A 21,024-nucleotide genomic window follows, 5' to 3' on the forward strand; every position below is an offset into this window, starting at 1 on the left:
TACCATTCCGCGTACAAAGTCTATTATTCTCGTCGTATTGCCAAAATCATGTCGGAAATTTTCACACCAATCACCTGAGTACAAACGACAGCTCCGCCCCTTTATACCTTGTGTACGCGATAGTAGCGCCATCTGTATATGCGCATATCGCCATCTCATGTCTTTTGTTACCTCAGTGTAGTAACTCCCTACTCGACTGGAACCGGAAGAAACCCTAATACGTGGAACAGTGGCAACTACCTTGTGCCATGTACTTCTTAGTGGCTTACACAATGCAGATGTAGATGTAAATTTCGAACGACGGAGCAAAATGTCTTTTGTATTCGGCAACAGCCTTGCACGCGGAATGGCGCTGTGTATTTTGGTCGTTAATCAAGGGATCAGCAGTAATCCGTAGCGGCGATCAGTCTGCACGACAGGCGAGGCAATCAGAGCCCCGCCGGGGAGCCGTGGCCGGCGTATATAAAGGGATGGCGCCCGCCCCCGGGGGCAGACTCTGCAGCCAGACATGGCCGGAGCTGCCGCCCCAGCCGCCGCCGCACTCGCCGCCGTCGCCGTACTAGCCGCCGCCTCTGCCGCCTCCGCCGCCTCCAGCCACGGTGAGTCCTGCCGCGGGAACCCATGCGCGCCTTGCCGTGATAGTCCCTCCGAGGCACTGACTGAGGTAATGAGGTGTCTCGAACGGAATGACAACCTCTATGCCAAACAGTATGGATTCCGGAAGCATTGATCATTTGAAACCCAAGTCCAGCTATTTTCACAAGACATCTGGAAGCCATGGATCAAGGCAGTCAGAAGATACTAGCGAAAAGCATTTTCTCAATACTACATCTACGCTTATCGTTATCGAAAGTACCATCGTCTGTGGTATCAAGCGAAATTCTACATCTACGTCTATAATCCGTAAGCCATCTTACTGTGTGCGGCGCAGGTTACTTTGTTACCACTGTCACTTCCCCCTTTTCCTTCTCCAGTCGCAAATGGTTCAAGGGAAGATCGATTGCTGGTAAGCCTCCGTGTGGACTGAATCTCTCTAATGTTATGGTCTTTTCGCGACATGTACATAGGAGGAAGCAATATATTGGTTAATTCTTCTAGGTATGTACGCTCTCTGAACATGAACAATAAACCAAATAGTGGCGCTAAACGCCTGTCTTGTAAGGTCTGCCATTGGAGTTGGCTGAACATACACGTAATGCTTTCGCAATTACTAAATGAACCTGCAACGCCGGCCGCGGTGGTCTCGCGGTTCTAGGCGCGCAGTCCGGAACCGCGCGACTGCTACGGTCGCAGGTTCGAATCCTGCCTCGGGCATGGATGTGTGTGATGTCCTTAGGTTAGTTAGGTTTAAGTAGTTCTAAGTTCTAGGGGACTGATGACCACAGCTATTAAGTCCCACAGTGCTCAGAGCCATTTTGAACCCGCAACGACACGTGCTTCTGTTCTTTGGATCGTCACTACTTCCTCTGTCAGTCCCTGTCTAGTATGGACCCAAGACTGACGAACAATATTCAGCCCTATCAATGAATGTTCAGAATATTCTTAGTGCATAGAATAAGAACTGCACACACCAGAACCTCTCAGATTATTTAGTTACAAATAATTAGTACCTGTATATAAACGAACAGGAGGAATACACAAAACAGCACACCTGCAACGTATTTTAGGTTAAATTGCCAGCAGATGTAAGCGGAGAAACGACAATGGTGCGTGAGCGAGTGACATCTACCTTTTTAGGTTCTGTGTACTCGTAATCGAACCACACGTTTTCTGCCTGTCCTTAGTCTGCAATCGTTTTTACGCTGCACCCCAAATAGAGTGGCTCAGTTAATCTTTGTGTGACCCAACACAACTCAGGAAGAGGTTCATACATCACGAAAAAAATAACATGCTGATCTCTTAAAAACACAGTATATTGTTGAGGCACTATGTCCTCCGATAAGTTGGATGGGTACTAGCAACAAGAAATATGCAGATATCCAATAGTCACACACCAGAATTTCCAGAACCTCTACGACAGACGCTAATTCTTGTTGACAAGAAACACTTTTAAATTTATCACACGAGTGACTCCCGTTTAAAATCACGATACTATTTCTCCTACCACGCGGTACTTGGAAACCGAAACGCCAAGTTAGTTCTGAATGTGCTTGGTAACAAGGCGCGTGATATTCTCCTGCACCAGATCATCCGCGACGATTTCATACAACAATCGAAAAGTTCACAATAGATAATAAACATCGTCCGACTTACCGAAAACAAGGTAGATGAGGCAATGACGTCACGCAAGCTTCCTTAAATTACGCTGCCAATGTTTAAGTCGGTAGGTACTGTCACAATCAGAGTGCCAAGTAGGCACTACCTGTCCTATTGTTCATATTCCACATTTGTCAACATGAAGTGAACAATTCCAAAGCTTGTTGTGCCACTGAGCTGAAACTGCCATCAGCTAAAGGCCCCGTCTTTCTCCAACTTTCGACGACTTCTGACTCAAACAATGGTCTGCTACCTCCGTTTATAACTTTACTGTCGACTATGACATCAAACGCTTCACTTTTCCTAATATTTACACTTCTGATGTTATTAAGTGCTACACTGGTTCCTCCAGTGACAGATCATTCGTAATACAGCCTGAAATAGTTTTACAATCATGCTAATTTCTTTAAAAATGTACCTTTCTTTTTCTTCTCCGTGGCTCCAGGGCTTGAGACGAGACCAACCGCTTGTTGCACAGAAGTGTCTGCCCACGTGAACTTCGTCTTACTTTCACTTCCTTCCCTTCGTATCCATACGCCAAGACTCCAGGACCCCTCCGAGGCAGCGGTCTGGTACTTGCGGTTTACCGGGACCTCAGCGGGCCACTGCGGTACAGTGGTCGGCCAACGTTCTCTCCAGAGAATTCTGATCCTAGTACTCAATTAAAACATAAATATCTACCGAACCAAATGTTGGATTGCGATGCAGTTTGCACCAATCAGTCCCAAATTAGAGAAAAAACTTTTTGTTCTGGCTTACGGCAGGTCTTGTCATGGGGGGAAGCCTCGTCAGAGAGGTCCATCGCATGAGTGTCTAGGGAAGTGATTACAGTGGTGCTTTCCCGTTGCCTTCCACTGATGATGATGAAATGATAATGAGGACAGCACAACACCCAGTCCCTGAGCTGAGAAAATCTCCGACCCAGACGGGAATCGAACCCGGGCCCCTTGGCGTGACAGACCGCCGCGCTGACCACTCAACTATCGAGTACAAGTGGTTCAAATGGCTCTGAGCACTATGGGACTTAACATCTGAGGTCATCAGTCCCCTAGAACTTAGAACTACTTAAACCTAACTAACCTAAGGACATCACACACATCCATGCCCGAGGCAGGATTCGAACCTGCGACCGTAGCGGTCGCGCGGTTCCAGACTGAAGCGCCTAGAACCGCTCGGCCACTTCGGCCGGCCAACTATCGGGGCGGACTCGAATTAGAGAGATCACACATTAATGATATGCTCCAGTATCCTTCCTTCCCTTAGTCTGCTGCCTTGACTACGAACTTAGTTAATGCGAAATGAGCGTGGTCAATGAGAGCACAGATCTCAGGCACGTCTTAGGCCAACAACCGTTTAGTGCTTTTTCTTACATGTCACCAGAAAGATGCGCCCTCTGCCAACCAGGTACGAATCCATCACCCCCACTTTTAAAGTGCCTACGATTATAAAAATTATAACAATAAATTATATAATATGATTTAATATCCTCGTAATTACAATAACAATTATTATTTTATTAAAATATTCTATTATCAGAGATATATAATACTATAAAATTATACATAATTATAATTTATTCTACTATATTGTATATTTATATTATTATTATTATTATTATGTCATTGTATCAGTGGTTGGTACAGCATCCGTCCAAAACATTTTAAGACTGATTTTATTTCTGGTATATCAGTGGCGTCAGCACAATAACAACATTGACTGCTTGAACTAGGAACTGTACACAAGAGGTGTGCATTCGACCAGTCAGTTGCGAGCAGGCAGCTTCAGATAGTGTACGTGCATCTACAGTATGTCAATGCTGCTGGTTCATAAGCCATCATGGAGAACATCTCTAAATCAAGCGTTCAAGACATTCTCCAGAATATCTGAAGAGAAAAGTGTGTGTAAAGTTTGTCCTGTACACCTAGACTTTGAATAAAAGCGATGAAGCGTGTACGCCTGCAGTGAAGTGACTGAAATGTAATATTTAGATATTTCTTTTCTAGAGAAAATAATTACGTATGACGACATTTGGTGTTATCAATGCGAACCCACCACAAAACGACGAAGTGCAGAAATTCACAAGAAAGGTGAATGCTTTGACAACGTAATTGATATTTAAGTCAGTGTGACGCAGGAGTTGAACAAAATCCCAAAAAAGTAACTTTTCTGACATTTTCAGATGGTTGTATGAACGTTGTGCGTGTTGTACTCAAGTGGTAGGGGGGGGGGGGGGGGGAGACTACGTTAAAACTAGAAACATTAAAATCACCGTCTTTACTTTTCCTTTTTTTATGAATCTAGTCCCGGAACCTATTGAGCTCACTACCAAGAAACGGCGTTTCAGAGGACTCTATCATTTAAAATGCAGTCGACGAAAAATTTGAAAAATACGTGAGTCATGCAGGAGATCTAAGGATTATAATAGCTACAAACTCTCACAACTTTGTCAAAATCAAAATTTGTGCAATGTAAAGTCGAAGTGCCCATTCACCATTATCAGCATGTCACTTAGCGCTACGATTGTGAACATATATCTGCAGATTATTGTTATATGAGCGTGTAAATGAGGGGAACGCAGTCTCAGTCCGTCACTTCCGTCTTCAACCTGGAAGTCAGCCTTTCTGTCATGTTTTCTTAGTTAATATCGGGGGGACGGGGACGGAGGCGTTACTCGACGTCACGTGATTTGCGATCCTACTAGTGGATCTCGAAAATCCTCAGGAGCCGGCAGAGGCACTTCACTTGACTGAAACGATTCCTGTTAGGGCTTAGGAATGTAGGCAAGCAAATGCGATATGTTCTGTGTTAAACATAGCTTATTATTTTCTAGAATTCACTGCCGTTGTCAAAATTCTTCAGTTTTCGTGTTACTGGATTCTTCGAGAGTTATTCGAGAAATTTTGAAATTGATAGATGTAAAATGTAGAGCCTTTTACTGAAAAGCTTAATTTGGAGGGGGAGTTCGTTACCTCCACAAACACCCGCCCCTTCTCCCTTTGAATTGGAGCCTGCCACTGCCATCAGCAGTGGAGGGCGAATCTTTGATAGTGCTAGCCACTCGTGCTAGCGAAACAACAGAAAAACCAATAAACGACCGTCGACAAAAGATCCTGAGACGAGGGCGAATAGCAAAATGTCAAAACAAAGGTTCTTCAGGTACTCTATCTGATCATAACTATCTGGGCACCTATTAGTGGACATTAATATAGGGTGTGTCCACTCTTTGTCTTTATAACTACTAGAGCTCTGCTGGAGATATTTGCAATGAGGTACTTGAACATCTGTGGAGGAATGGCAGCCCATTCTTTCTCAACAGCCGAAATGATGTTGGAGGTTGAGGTCTGGAGGGAAGCTGACGTTCCAACTCATCCGACAGCTGTTCCATTGGGTTCAGATGGGGAAACTGGGCAGGTCAGTCCTCTTCTGGAACAATATTGTCCGTGAACCATTGCCTCACATATAAGATACTGCTTTACGACAGGGAGCATTGTCATGCTGACGCAAAGAATCATGGTCTCCGAACTATTCCTCTACTGTACACAATACACAGTACTGTAAAATTTGTCCATGTCCTTCCGCATTTAGCGTTTTCTTAAGTGCAGTAGGGGTGACCACACTCTAACCACAAAAGACACCCCCATACCCTAGCGCCACCTCCTCATTATCTCAATGATGACACTTCACATGGTCGCAGGTAACGTTTTCCAGGCATTCGCATTGACTTTCTATGTGAATAGGCCTTTTGGTGACAATTTCTTGTACAGTTATTACCATACGGTCAGTTTTATTGATGCGGTTGGCCTGCAACAGCGACTTGCAGTCGTTTACATCGTGCTACAACATTCCTGCTACTTATGCTTGCTAAGCTTGAAAATGGCCTATGACCGAAACTATAGCAGTGTGCAAAATAAAAGACAGCTAAAGTTTTTCACCATGAATCTCAACCAAAGCCTTCCATCGGATTTCCACATGGATAGTGGGATAGCATGATCCAGATCACTCGTTTCCATTCATCCAGTGTCCAGTGGCGTCTCTCTAGATCGCCTCAAGCGTCACTTAGCACTGGCTCCGGAAATATATGGCTTGCAATCATTGTATCCCATTATTTTTAACCCTTCACGCACAGTCATTGTGCTATCTGGATTGCTGGTAGCACCTTGGAACTCACGAGTGATTCCTTCTGCTATTTTCATGTGACTTTGTACAGCCAGCATACTCAATGTCCGACGGTCCGTTTTCGTCAGCACATGAGGTCTTCAGGGTTCCGGTGTAACTGGTTGCTCCTTCATGTTTCCATTTCACCATCACATCACCAACAGTCGACTCGGGGCATCTTTACAAGATCTGTAGTGTCTCTGATGGATCTGTCATTCAGGTGACATCCAGTGACTAGTCCATGACTGAGCCGCGCGGAGTGGCCGCGCGGTTAGGGGCATAATGTCACGGATTGCTCAGCTTCTCTCGCCGGAGGTTCGAGTCCTTCCTCAGGCTTGGGTGTGTGTGTTGTTCTTAGCATAAGCTATTTTAATTTACTTTAAGTAGCGTGTAAGTATAGGGACCGATGACCTCAGCAGTTTGGTTCCTTTGGAATTCACGCACACCTGAACGTTTTTTTCTCTTTTTTTTTTTTTTTTTTTTTTTTTTTTAAATGTGCTGATCTTCCCATTCTCAACTGACAACACGTGCCCGTCGGTAGTTGGGAGGTCAGCAGATTCCTAACCAGAGAGGCCGGGAGGTAAATTTTCTCCAACTGGAAACTTAGTGTTGTGTGGTCTTTATCTTCGTACTGTCTTAACTGACACGAAAATCGCCTGCATTGCGTCATAGGAGAAGTCTAAGTCTCTGTAACTTAGTTCTGGAATACGGCGCGGTCCCGATGAATGTTCTGAATTGTCGAAACACACTGTCGTCCCTTCCACTATTGAGATGGTGTTAGGGCACGTCCCAAAAGCCAATTTTAAACATAAAAAGTAAAAAAGTAACACAGTTCTCGCCACATCCTTTTATACTGGCGGGTCCAACTCTTGTGATACTTAATGGTCAATTCCACGTTATATTTTTGATTAGATACTATATGTTTCATTAAAACGTATTCTTTCTTATTTTCTTAGTTTCATCTGAGTACTTCGTGTGGTGCTTCTGCGAATACTTTCGGTGGTGTTACCTAATGGCGGAAAAACCTGTGATCAAATCGATATAATGTTCTCAGGAACGACGGACAGTGGACGTCCCCGCATGGCGTGGGACTGGCTGCAGGCTTCGCCGCGCATGCACCGTGATGTCCTGGGAGACATGATGCTGGCGCACGTCATCGAACACCCTTGGATTATATTTCCCCTCGCAGGTACGTACCCACCACCTCAACGTACCACGTGTAACTCCTTACGTGAGAAAACTACATCCTGTCAGATAACTGACAAAACTGCTACAGAAAAATATAAAAACTAATCACTTCTGCAAATTAATTGTATCAGGAGACATTTCATCACATGTAACCTGTAATAATAATAAAAAAAGAATTAATCTTCAAGCGACCCATTCAAAGTGCTGCAATGTATTGCCTGTTGGACTGCTTGTGCTCCTGTTTAGATCTTCTTCTCGTTTTTCTTCTTCTCCTACTGCTTCTTCCTCTCACAGAACTTTGTCAAAAGCATTTGACTGCGTAAATCACAATATCTTCTTAAGAAAACTAAAATATTACAGTGTAGCAGAAAATGTTGCAAAATGGCTCAGATCCTATACCTCTGATAGGAATCGAGGGTGATAATAGAGAACAGACGTGTATTAAGCTATCAGGCATCATCAAACGACGAACTAACTACAAGGTTCGACCTTAGGGTCCTTATTTTTTCTCGTATGTCAGTGACCTTCCATTAGTAGCGTTACCAGATGTCAAGTTTGTTTTATTTGCGCATGACACAAACATTGCAATAAATAGCAAATCAAATTTTAGACAGAATGGCTAATGAATTTTTCATGCACCTTAATAAATGCTTCATAGCCAATTCTTTGCCACTAAACTTTGAAAAAACACACTATATGAAGTTTAAAACTAGTAAGAGGTTTCGCAGCAGTTTCGCAGCAGCATATGCCTAAAATTTGGTGACAAGTAGACAGAAAAAGTTGAAAGTGTCGAATTCTTGGTAGCTTGATAATAAATTCAACTGGGAGTAGCATAGGACAGCCCTGCTGGATTGCCTAAACAAATCTCTATTTGCAATGTGAATTTTGCTAAATATATGTGATATAAAAATAAAATAGCTAGCATACAATGCTTAGTTTCATTCTATTACGTCGTATGGGATTATTGTTTGGGATATCTCATAAAACCGAGCTCAACTTTTCTGAGTCCAAAAACATGTAATAAGAATTATTTGCGGTGTAAAATCAAGAACATCCTGGAGAGGTTTATTTAAGGAACTAGGGATATTAACATTGCTTCTCAATATATTTATTCGTTAATGAAATTTGTCATTAAAAACATGTGGTGTTGGAGGTATAAGTGAAGATATTTGTATTGGGATTGATGAAAATGTATTGAATAACATTACATCAGTTTTTATTTCATTTGCAGACTAATAAATTATGGCTATTACGAATAGTATGTTTTTAGGTTGGTTAGTAAATGTGGCACAAGCAAGCCATTAATTTTTATTTTTCCCTGGGCAGTAGGTCAGTTAAAGTGTGGACACATGGATGCAAAACGGATTGTCTATACTGACAGGCATAATCCACTTCCCGGTGCAGTTAAAAACATGCAGAAAACATCACGTAGTAAATTATGTGTTGTGTTTGAGGGAAAACTGTTATATGCAGAGAGAAAACAACTAACTCACTGAACTGAGTACACATTAAGGTACCTATGTCCTTGACACCCTGTGTATCTGCTTCTCAAACCACCAGCTCAGTTCGTCGAATCAGTACTAAAACCAAGAACAATCTTCACAAAGATTTGAAGTCACTTACTTTGGCCCAAAACAGGAAGATACATTTTCAGTAACTTCCCATCGACTACAGAAAAGTTAACTACTAATAAAATTCAGTGTAAGAGTAACTTAAAGGATTTACTTGTGGCCAACTCCTCCTACTCCACTGATGAATTTCTCACCATAATCGACTGACATGTATATGTTACTAATAATATTAAATCAAAGTGAGTGTTACATACAATTTGACTTGTGTAAAAATTCATAGCAGTAATGTGATCCTTGTAAATAAACGTTGTAAAAAGGTTTTTCTGTTTAATGATGCATGTCTACAGTTTCATCACAATTATCATATGCACCTAAGCGTGTTGAACAGTTAACATGTTTTGTGACAAATTTTTATTACCCTTCAAATGAAAATGCGTGTAAGATTTTTTCTTTTATTCCGCATCCATGAGTACCACTTTACCTGAGATTTATGGAAGATACATTAATATAACTGTTTTTCTTTGTAAATATTTATTGTGTATTTTTGCTTGTTCACATATTTTACATCCTGGAGGACCTCCTCACTAAGGATCTATTGAAACGAAAAGTACACCTAATCTAATTTCCAAATGGCCGAAGTTACATACAATCTTCCACTATCATCGGATTCCAGTAAGGTGAAGGGAGATATCCGCACGCCGAAACGAAATTGTATTTGCATCAGTTAACAGTGACACTAACCGGTTTTACAACATATGGCCCGAACGATCACATCCATATTTAATTTCTGTTCTCCCACTGTTAGGCCTGTAATTCCAAACCTAGCGAGGTGAGATTATTTACGGCACTGGTAGGGGCTGGCCTCACGTTCCTGTCCAGCTACCCATATTCGGATATTCCGTTTATTGGTAGGAAAGAACGGCTTCGTATAGGTAACGGATGTGCTAAGGAGCTTCGAGCGCTGTGTGTACAAGACTTCCCTATACAGAATGCAGCAGCTTGCAATAGACGTGGCATTGCCATTACCGTTCCCGATTGCTTAATAACATTTCACCAAAAATGATGTATAAACTGCGTGAAATTTCAGCACATTCAGAGCAAACCTAAGTGAAAGTACTACAAGATGACAATATCTACAGTAAATTCCAGTGCTCCGAAGTCATCTTCCACTTGATTCAGTCATAAGTAATTGAACTTCGAAGCTGTAAAATAAAATATGTTACCCTTATTCAGACTCTAGAGTACGTAGTAGTTTAATTAGCTCAAAACCCCGCTCACGAAAAGAAATCATCGGAAGAGTCATGCTCTCCTTGTTGTGTCATATGACGTAGGAACACTACCCCAGGGCGTCAGCCGAACAGACACACCCCTGAAAGCGCGCCAAGGACTGGAGGTGATTACGGCAGTAGACGTCGACAAAGTAAAGGCGACGTAAGTGGTACTGAATTAGGTGAAGAAAGAGTGATACAGATGACGGTGTTAAGACAGGATAATAAGGGTAAAAGACAGTGCTGAATATAACCATGTTTTCTTATCTGACTGCGTTTACTGGTGCAATATCACTTCAAGGAAAGTGAGAGAATGGATTTAATTCTGACAGAGTGCTACATAGCGTGCACGCATTGTGGAAGAGAGAATACCAGTGTAGCACAACAGCTGGTGTATCAGTTGAAACAATAAGCTATAATGTAAAAAGAACAAGTGTAGATCTCTCTTATTTAACTGAGTCATTTAACTACAAAATATCGCAAGAAACAACCGACCCAACACAACGCAGCGTGACCACACCAAAAGGTAACAAAGAGCTGAATAACACTGTACGTGTGTAAAACTTTTCGACAGACGAAGAAGACGATGGAGAAATGTTACTGATTTACATACCGCAGCGTGTTGAATAACTCTCCTTGAAGTGAGATTCAAATCGCAGAGTGGTATAACTTTCCTTGAAGTGATATTGCAACAGTAAACGCAGTCAGATAAGAAAACATGATTATACGCATAAATTCTGTCGCACAAACAGTAAAATTCAACAGGCAGTTGTAGAGACATTCTTGTTAACATGTGCCAGTGTCAGATGGCAAGCAGCTATACGTAATTGTTAATCAATACATTCTCAAACAGTGATATAACTGTTGTCGTCATAACGACAAATAGTAGCTACATTATAGGGGAGATTGTTTTCATTTGCAAGTAGACTTGTTCCATGGTAAAAGGCTTTCTTCTGTTTCAAGGTACAAGATGGTGCACGAACGAACCAGTGTTGCTTAACTGTCAACATGTAGTGTTGGTTCAGTTTTCTCCGCATTTAAGACCACCCTTCTGTTCAATGGAACACCCTCCATCCCCACCCCCGGAAGAACAGTGTCATAATTTAACTTTGCTAATTAATGAACAATTATTAGTTGCTCCACGATGTGCATTGTAACATGCTTGACTACTCCGTAGCATGCTGCCCACAGAGTGGTCTAGATGAAGTTTCTCGAGCCTATCCTACTCTTTCACAGCGGTCGTCTTGAGGTCACCCAATGTGTGAGGAGGGTTTCTGTGACGACGCATTGTGAGTTTCAAATAGCCCCAAGCGTGCTCAGTCGGGTTCACTTCAGCTCATACCGCATGCTATCGTAGGCCATCCCATTTGGTATATTTCTGGCGTTTCGAGGAAGGTGCTCATGAGTTGGGCGTAATGTGCTCGTAGAATTATCCTCTTCAAAGATTAACCAATGGCTGAAATATGCTGTGTAGTGCTAGACAATAGTTTGGAGGATCCTGCCCCAATACTGCAGAGCCGTCAAATTATCCTAATGAAGCGGAAAGGTAGACAAGTATCCAGGCAATTAAATGGAGTTTTAAGGAGCCCACATATCAGATCAGAAACGAAGACCAGAATACTTAATTTCAGAAAGTGTAGCAACGTATGGAACAGAAACAGTTATTTAAATAAAATAAATTTTCAATTAGCAGTTTTCTAAATCGGACTAAAAAATATAAAACAGTTTCTCCTAGCCCTATACAGATTCCGAACCCTGTACAGGTATTTCTGAAAATTTGTGATTGTGAATTTTTAATAGCTACGAAAATACTTGCAAAATTTATAACAAAAATCTAGGGGCATGAGCAACAGATTATGAACAGGATGTGAACTATTCATGCACTAGTCCCACGTTTTTCGCTTTAAATCTTATAAGTATTTTCGTGGCTATTAAACATTCACACTCACAAATTTTCAGAACTATCTGTATTGGGCTAGGAATCTGTATGGGCCTATGAAAAATTGTTTTACACTTCTTACTTCGATTTAAAACGTGTTATATTGAAAATTTATTTTTATTTAAATATTTTTTTCTGGTTTTTAGTCTTATGCGTGTGAAATTTCTTAAAGGATTTTAAACATATTGATGAGATTATGAAAGAGACTTACGTGTAATTTCATGTTGATTTTAGTGTCTTTTCACCTTTCGATATACGAAATAGTAAAGTATTACACCTGCCTACTAATAATATACCAATCTGTTTAATTGTTACTTTCTTGAAACGGAAGATAAAGAAGCTAGCAAAATTAATTTTACATGATTTTTTACAATATTTTTATTTCAATACTAGTTTTATACTTGCATCTTTACCGTTGCATGTTATGTCACATACACTGCACACATCTCTTCCCCCCCTCTCTCTATACCACTAATCATCCCCATCTCTTTGTCCACCTCATCCTTCCCCCTCCCTCAGTCCATTTCCTCTCTGCCACACTCTGCCCATCTCCGGCTCCCTCTCTCTGTCCATCGCCTCCTTCCCCTCTCTCCTTCTCTCCGCATCACCTCCTCCCTCCATCTCTTTGACAATATCCCGGCCCTCCTCTCTGTCCATCTCCTCCCTCGTCCACTCCCCCCCCTCTCTCTCTCTCTCTCTCTCTCTTTCTCTCTCTCTCTCCAACTCTCTCCAATCCCTTCTGCCCCCCTCTGTTCCGTTTTCTCCTCCCCCTTATATCTTCCATCTATTCCTCCCCCCATGTCTTTGTCCATCTTTCCCTACTCCCTCCATCTGTCTCTGTCCTCCACTGTCCTCTTGCTCATCCATCCCCTCCTCACCCCTCTTTCTGGACAGCTTCTCCTCTTCCCTCTCTGTCTGTCCATCTCCTCCTAGCCCTCCCTCTTTGTCCATCTTCCTCTCCCACCTCTATCTGCCAATCTCCTCCTCTGTTTCTCTCCATCTCATCCTCCCCCCTCCCACCATCCATCTGTCCTCACCCATCTCCCTGCTCAGCTGGCCGCAAGTATACCCCCTGAAACGCATTCCGATACTACCCACAATACACACCAGTCTTGCAAGATAGCCTAATATCAGAAGATACCAACCGTTTTCACCTCATTCACGTCCCTGCCGAACCGGCCAACAAGAAAGCGATTTAATATTGCATTTTTACCTACTACTGAGATGTTTGAAATGTCAGGCCTCTAGCTCATCAGGAAATTATATTAAAATCAAATGTAAAATTTACACTGAACAGACAGACAGGAAAGATACTTAATAAAAACGTCAAACAGGAAAACAAATGAACGAATTATTCTCAATGTAGATGGGATTTCGGAGGTTTTGCTATAAGTTGACACTTCGAGATAAAATTAAAAAATACACAAGAATGAAACTTGGCACAACTGTAATGGATACAATCGAAACAAAACAATTGAGGTGGTATGGGCATGTATGCAGTTTGTTAAGGATTGAGGACCTAAGAAGATGAAGAAATGTCAATGAAATTCTTGTCCTTCCTCAGTAAGGCCACTTGCAATAGTGGTCGAAACGTCGGACGGTTTACACATTGACGTTGCGGTCATAGATCCAGAAGAATTTTATTGATTGTGACTATAGCCGCGGAAGACTGCTCTTACAAGATGGAATGCACTAGAACTGATAGAAGAAGAAGACGAGGACGCTCTTAAACAGAGCGGGAAGGAGGAGCCAGAAGAGCTATGTTAGAGAGAGACATGTGCTTGTGGAAGTTTGGTAAGACACTTTGGAAGGTAGGTTGCGAGAAACAACTATAATGTTGATTTATATTGCAATTAAGAAAAAAAGAAAAGCTGTTATGACGTCATGGTAAACTGAATTCTTCCCCGGTGTATGTAGTTGCTCTTTATCGTGACTGCCTTACCATGTGTAGCACTGCATTGTTCCTTTTATCTGTCACAGTGCTCCATTACATTTAACGTAATTTTTCGGCCAGTACTGTGGATTACAGTCGAGGGAATTGACAGCGAATTGCAGGAAGGACCAGATACTTCCTCGTGGTCCACTTTTGTGAATAATGTTAGTGAGTATCAATACACCGCACTTTGGAATGAACACTGCCGCACACAATGGTTACTGCAATGCTATATTGCTTGGATGCACGATATTGTTTCATAGCAAAGGTTAGCAATGAGCAGAAACAATTTGAACCCGCTCAAAGTCACTCGACTCTCGCACAACCCTTTGCTCCCAGAAAAGTGTCATATTACTATTTGACAAAGCGTAGCGTAAACCATCGAACTAACTCGTACACGTTAACAGATACAGCGACGTTTCACTACCAAGTAGTGTACGTTGTAGCCTCGCATTGGAAGCACCGAAAATGATCACGAAAATGCCTTCACAGGCAGTCACAGCGGCTTGCTGTTAACATTACTTTTATTGGCGGTTAGAAGTGGTAGGGAGTGGCTATGTTGACGAAAACGATAACTGAATGCGTAAGCAAAATGTTAAAGTTGAGCATGTAAGTGGTGTGCAAATTATGGCAGGAGGCACATGTTGATGAGCGGAGTGAATTTTAAGTATCTGCCACAAAGAAGATTTAGCAAAGTACACACACTAAATATCCCATACACAATATCAATAAATGTGTCATTAAGCATCAACTGCTTCGAGGTTAGGAAAAAGACAACGAAGTACCAACTTTGCGAAAAGTTCACATATTTTATTAGACAAAACTGGGCTTCAAGTCTAGCAAGAAAATTCTGACGAGGAAAGTGCGTGACCGCGATCGCTCATAACAACATGAAAATGTGCTTAAAGTACAAGTTGCTCATCGCAGAAACAACGGTACGAGCAATTCGCAGTCAGAACTGAGAGTCTCAGCACAAGAGACATTTGAATGATGAGCTATTCAACGTCTAAGAGAGGAACTTTGGTACCATGAAGAAGCAAAATATCGATATAATACCACCAAAAGCACACATATTTCAATGTAGTGACTCCTTGTTATGTATTCCTCTGCTTAAAATAATTGCGCTGTCTGAAAAACAAACCTTTTCTAATGACCTGATAGCGTAGCACAGCTATTCAGTCTTGAAAGTGCAAGTATGGGTTCTCAACGAAATGGCTAAAGCAAAGTGAAACAGAACAGTATGTACATATGACTAAAACCACTTTTTCACATTCAGCATCACTTCTGTTAATTCCCCTTTAGAACACGTGGCGGGCCAGCTCGGACTTTAACTCCTTCCCAGAACCAGCAATCGGGATATCAAGGACCAGTTACAACAGCTGTGGTCCATCTAGCATCAGGAAAGGATACAATGGCTTTATGGGAAGCTTCTCACGCCGCCATGGCATATTGATGATTGGGCTCATACTGCCAGTTCCTTTGTAAATTTCTCTTGATATTGTAATCACTGAAATAACATTTGATACCGTCTCAACCTGCGGAGTTTCATTTCGTTATCGCCTCCATTTCTAGATGCATCACTTCTTTTTTGGTTGGCAGTGTGCACTCAGAGATAAAGAAATCGACAAACCATTAAGGAATTATCCGAATGGGACAGATATAGTTAGATTTGATGTACCAGTACAGACAAGTAAATAACTGCAGTTTCAGAAAAACTGGATGATTTATTCAAGAGAAAGAGTTCTACAAATTGAGCAAGTTAATGACGTCTTTGCCCACCTCTGTCCGTTATGCAAGCAGTTATTCGGCTTGGCATTGATTGATAGAGTTGTTCTATGTCCTCCTAAGGGATACCGTGCCAAATTCTGAGCAATTGGTGCATTAAATCGTCAGAATCTCGAGCTCGACCGAGGAAGGGTTTAGCAACCACGAAGACGAACAGTAGAGACACTCGCAGTGTGTGGGCATTATCTCGCTGAAATGTAAAGCCAGGATGACTTGCCATGAAGAGGAACAAAACGGGATATAGAATATCGTCGACGTGCCGCTGCGCTGTAAGGGTGCCCCGAACGACAACGGAAAGAGTCCTGCTGTGAAAAGAAATGGCTCCCCACACCATCACTTCTGGTTGACGCGCCGTTGGCAGGCGTCACTCAGGTTGCTAACCCACCACTGTCCGGGGCCTCTCCAGGCACGTCTTCGGACCGGAATCTCATTTACTGGAGTATAATTGTCTTCAGTGATGATTTTCACTTCTAAATGAGCGACCATGAGCAACAAAGACTTGTCTGAAGATGACCCGGACAGTGGTAGGATAGCAACATCACTGTCGCCCACCATATGGCACGACAACCAGCAGTAATAATGTGGCGTGTTATTTCATTTCATAACAGAACCCCTTTGGTTGCCATCCGCGACAGCCTTACAGCACAGCGGTACGTTGACGACATTCTACGCCCTATTTTGTTGTTCTTCGTGACAAGCCATCCTGGGCTTATATTTCAGCAAGGTAGTGCCCACTCTCACACGTCAAGTGTTTCAGCTACTTGTTTCCGTGCTTGCCGAACTCTTCCTTGGCGAGCAAAACTAACTGGTCTCCCCTCAGTTGAGAACGTTTGGAGCATTATGGGCAGGACTCTCCAACCACCTCGTGATACTGACAATCTAACGCGTCAATTGGACAGAATTTGGCACATTATCCCTAGGGAGAAGATTCAACAACTCTGTCAATCAGTGCCAAGGCGAATAACTGCTTGTAAAGATAGATTAACGCGTTATTGACTTGCTCAGTATGTGAAGCGCTTTCTCATGAATAAATCATCCAGTTTTTCGGAAACTGTAATCATTTGTCTGTACACGTACATCACATCTACCGATTTCCGCTCCACTCGGATAGTTTAAAAAAAAAGTATGTACGAGGATTGGAACTTCAATAGCGGCAACTATTTATTTACAGTTCGTACGAAATAGATACGTGTTCCAAAGTTTTACTGACCTTCAAAGTAGTCACCAACATTGTGTATAACCCGTCGCCAGCTATGTGGAAATCGTATGATACTCTTAGCAGTGCCAGTTGTGTTGAAAGTTCGAGCGGTGCGGTTTATTGCCCGATGAATTTGTAGCAGTTCTGAAGCGAATGCCTCGAAGTGTTTCCTCCAGTTTAGAAATCGAGTTGAACTCACGAGGGTTTAAGTCAGGGGAGTGCAGTAGGTGGTATAGCACTTATCAACCCCAACAGTCAAACAAATCAGTAATAAAGAAACTTCGTGGCAGATTAAAACTGTGTGCCGGACCGAGACTCGAACTCGGGACCTTTGCCTTTCACGGGCAAGTGCTCTACGAACTGAGCTACCGAAGCACGACTCACGTACCGTACTCACAGCTTTACTTCTGCCAGTAACTCGTCTCCTACCTTCCAAACTTTACAGAAGCTCTCCTGCGAACCTTGCAGAACTAGTTTGGAAGGTAGGAGACGAGGTACTGGCAGAAGTAAAGCTGTGAGGACGGGACATGAGTCGTGCTTGAGTAGCTCAGTTGGTGGAGCACTTGCCCGCGAAAGGCAAAGGTCCCGAGTTCGAGTCTCGGTCAGGCACACAGTTTTAATCTGCCAGGAAGTTTCATATCAGCGCACACTCCGCTGCAGAGTGAAAATCTCATTCATCTGAGTACGATGGGACTTAACTTCTAAGGTCATCAGTCCCCTAGAACTTAGAACTACTTAAACCTAACTAACCTAAGGACATCACACACATCCATGCCCGAGGCAGGATTCGAACCTGCGACCGTAGCGGTCGCGCAGTTCCAGACTGTAGGGCCCAGAACCGATCGGCCACCGTGGGCGGCCTCATTCTGAAATCAGTAATAGCTTGCACTGTACGTGCTTGAGCATTGCCCTGCAAAATGATGGCCAGGTCCTGCAGAAAGTGTCGTCACTTCTGTCTCTAAGCTGACCGTAGGTTTTGTTCCAAAAATGAACAGAACCCTCGTATATGTAAACAAATGGAACCCTTCCTCTAGAAGAGACTGTCTTTTTGCCTTTTATTCCCAGTTGAATCCTACAATTCTACGCGGCCCTTCTCTGTGGGATCACTCTCTAACGGCGCTGTGTGTGTCTGGTTACAGCAGTGGGCTCGGCGCCAGTGGGGGCGGCGCAGCCCCCCGCGTCGCGGCGCCAGAGCATGCCCACGTTCACGCCGCGGCTGGGCCGCGAATCCGCGGGCGACGACCTGGCCGAAGAGGAGGCGGAGGGCGACGGCGACGCAGACGGCGGGCACGGCCAGGGCCAGCTGCAGCTGGCGCCGCCCTTCTGGCCGCGCCCCGGCCGCCACTCGCCGCCCCTGCCGCTCACCCCCAGGCTGGGTAGGGCCGCCCACCACACCACCCCGGCCGTTTCCGGCGAGCCCACCAGCGCATAGCTCCTAGCAGCCCAGCCACTCATGTAGCCACACAATAAAACAGACCGTTGAGCACATTCTTTCGTCTTTAATTTCGACCCTCCCTCTGTCTCTAGGACACAGGCCAGCAAAATGTAATTTTGATTAAGAAAGGTTCCTTGGCTTACAGCCCATAGTAAGGGACCTCTCTTTAACCCTCAAATGGACAACCGGCGGATCCACTCCGCAATTGGTTTCAATCCAACCCGTAGAAGAACCTCTGGTAGCTATTTCTTACTGTCGAAACTTATTGGCAGATTAAAACTGTGTGCCGAGACTCGAAATCGGGACCTCTGCCTTTCGCGGGAGAGTTCTCTACCGACAGAACCACCTAAGCACGACTGACGATCCCTCCTCACAGCTTTATTGTCGTCTTCGCAGGAGAACTTCTGTGAAGTTTGGTGGTAGGAGACGAGATACTGCCGGAAGTAAAATTGTGACGATGGGTCATCAGTCGTGCTTGTATAGCTCAGCTTGTAGATTATTTGTCTGCTTAAGACAAAGGTCCCAAGTTCGAGTCTCGGTCTGGCATACACTTTTAATCTGTCAGGTATTGTATTGTATGTTAAACGGGGACCTAGAAACTACGGAGAGGCTCCGTTCCCGCCGCAGCCGCAGTGGTCCACAACCCCATGACCACTCCACCCCTCCTCCGCCCCACACCGAACCCAGGGTAATTGTGCGGTTCGGCCCCCGGCGGACCCCCCAGGGAACGTCTCACATCAGATGAGTGTAACCCCTATGTTTGCGTGGTAGAGTAATGGTGGTGTACGCGTACGTGGAGAACTTGTTCGCGCAGCAATCGCCGACATAGTGTAACTGAGGCGGAATAAGGGGAACCAGCCCGCATTCGCCGAGGCAGATGGAAAACCGCCTAAAAACCATCCACAGACCGGCCGGTTCACCGGACCTCGACACAAATTCGCCGGGCGGATTCGTGCCGGGGACCAGGCGCTCCTTCCCGCCCGGAAAGCCGTGCGCTAGACCGCACGGCCAACCGGGCGGGCAATCTGCCAGGTAGTTTCATAACATCGCAATTTGAAGATACCTAGCATCCCATCTTCAGATATTTACAGTTACTTACAATGATTACGTTTATTTACATGTTGTGAAAATTGTTTATTTACTTACGTCATTGCAAAATTTTACAACATATGTTTTTAGACAGCTATTGCAAAACGTCGTGAATAAAAATTCAGTGTTCATGATGTGTAAACACTTGAAGATGGGGGGAACATAAAATGCTCGTGCTCTCAAAAACGTGTGTTTTGTGACGTAATTTATTGGGATGGCATGTCGGGAATGGAGTGTCATGCATATCGGCGCGTTAACCCATACACATTAGCGTCACGGACGCTATAGTGTTGAGTCTATGGACTCCATGCGCTAGCAGCGCTGGTGTCACGTCCGTCACGAGGCGACTCGTGAGCTGGAGTACATACGTGAATCAGGCGTGTAAGTCACCAAACCTTACCCAAGCCTGCTTTAACCTAAGGTGAAGATAAGATGTTCGCTTGGCCGAAACTGTTTGGCTGTAAATAAATACACATTACAGCAGCTGATGACTGCTTTGTGATTCTGTCCTTTAAATACATTGACGCAGGGCAGCACTGTTTACAGAAAAAATTTTGATTGTCTTGTTGAAGTTGCTGTGATGGTATAGTGTGTACAGCACTTGGATAGGAGTGGGGAACTTTCCTCTATCCAGTCCATCCAGGATGGTCCCAGATTCACCCAGCCCTCCATCAAACGAGCGCTGGGGATCTTTCCCGTGGATAAAAGGCAGCCGGAGCGATGGGCCTGTCACTCTCCCACTCACAGGACCACAGCAAAGAGAGACTGTACTCTACCTACACTTCTTAAACTTAGGTCAGTAAGCCACTGCAATGTTAAACTTGTCCCAAATAGTCCAGTACCGCCAGCTAGGATTCTAAAGTTAGGATGAGTGGCCTGGCAGCCATGCATGCTGCACCAGCAGGGAAAATCCATGGTCATGTGCCTTCTAAAAACTTTACCACAACAATGGTCAGAATTTAATAACGATTGTGGTGTTGCTCACGCTGCTAAATACTGCATTTTCGGGCAACAAGTCATATTATGTGGCAGGTGTCATTAGAGCACGGTTAATAAAGTCATTTCATGTAATAATCAAAAAACTAGGCACTCATCTTTTTGTGTTTCCCACGCTGGTCTCGTCGTAAAATCATGGCTCAATCGTTGAAAATCTAGGTGGTTATGATTCCAAGCTCGGATGCAAAGAGGCCTAGGTTTTATTCTGCTA

At 43.7% G+C, this 21,024-nt stretch overlaps 1 protein-coding gene across 1 annotated transcript; it reads left to right on the plus strand.

Moving 5' to 3' along the window:
* Window positions 1-507: 507 nt before the first annotated feature.
* On the plus strand, window positions 508-18,781 carry LOC124621759. Its single transcript, XM_047147174.1, has 3 exons — window positions 508-599; window positions 7,466-7,600; window positions 18,433-18,781. Exons 1-3 carry the CDS (start codon window positions 509-511, stop codon window positions 18,723-18,725), a joined length of 519 nt encoding a protein of 172 aa, XP_047003130.1. The 5' UTR covers window position 508; the 3' UTR covers window positions 18,726-18,781.
* The last annotated feature ends 2,243 nt before the right edge of the window (window positions 18,782-21,024 follow it).

Source organism: Schistocerca americana, chromosome 7 (assembly GCF_021461395.2).
Source record: "Schistocerca americana isolate TAMUIC-IGC-003095 chromosome 7, iqSchAmer2.1, whole genome shotgun sequence".
NCBI lineage: Eukaryota > Metazoa > Arthropoda > Insecta > Orthoptera > Acrididae > Schistocerca > Schistocerca americana.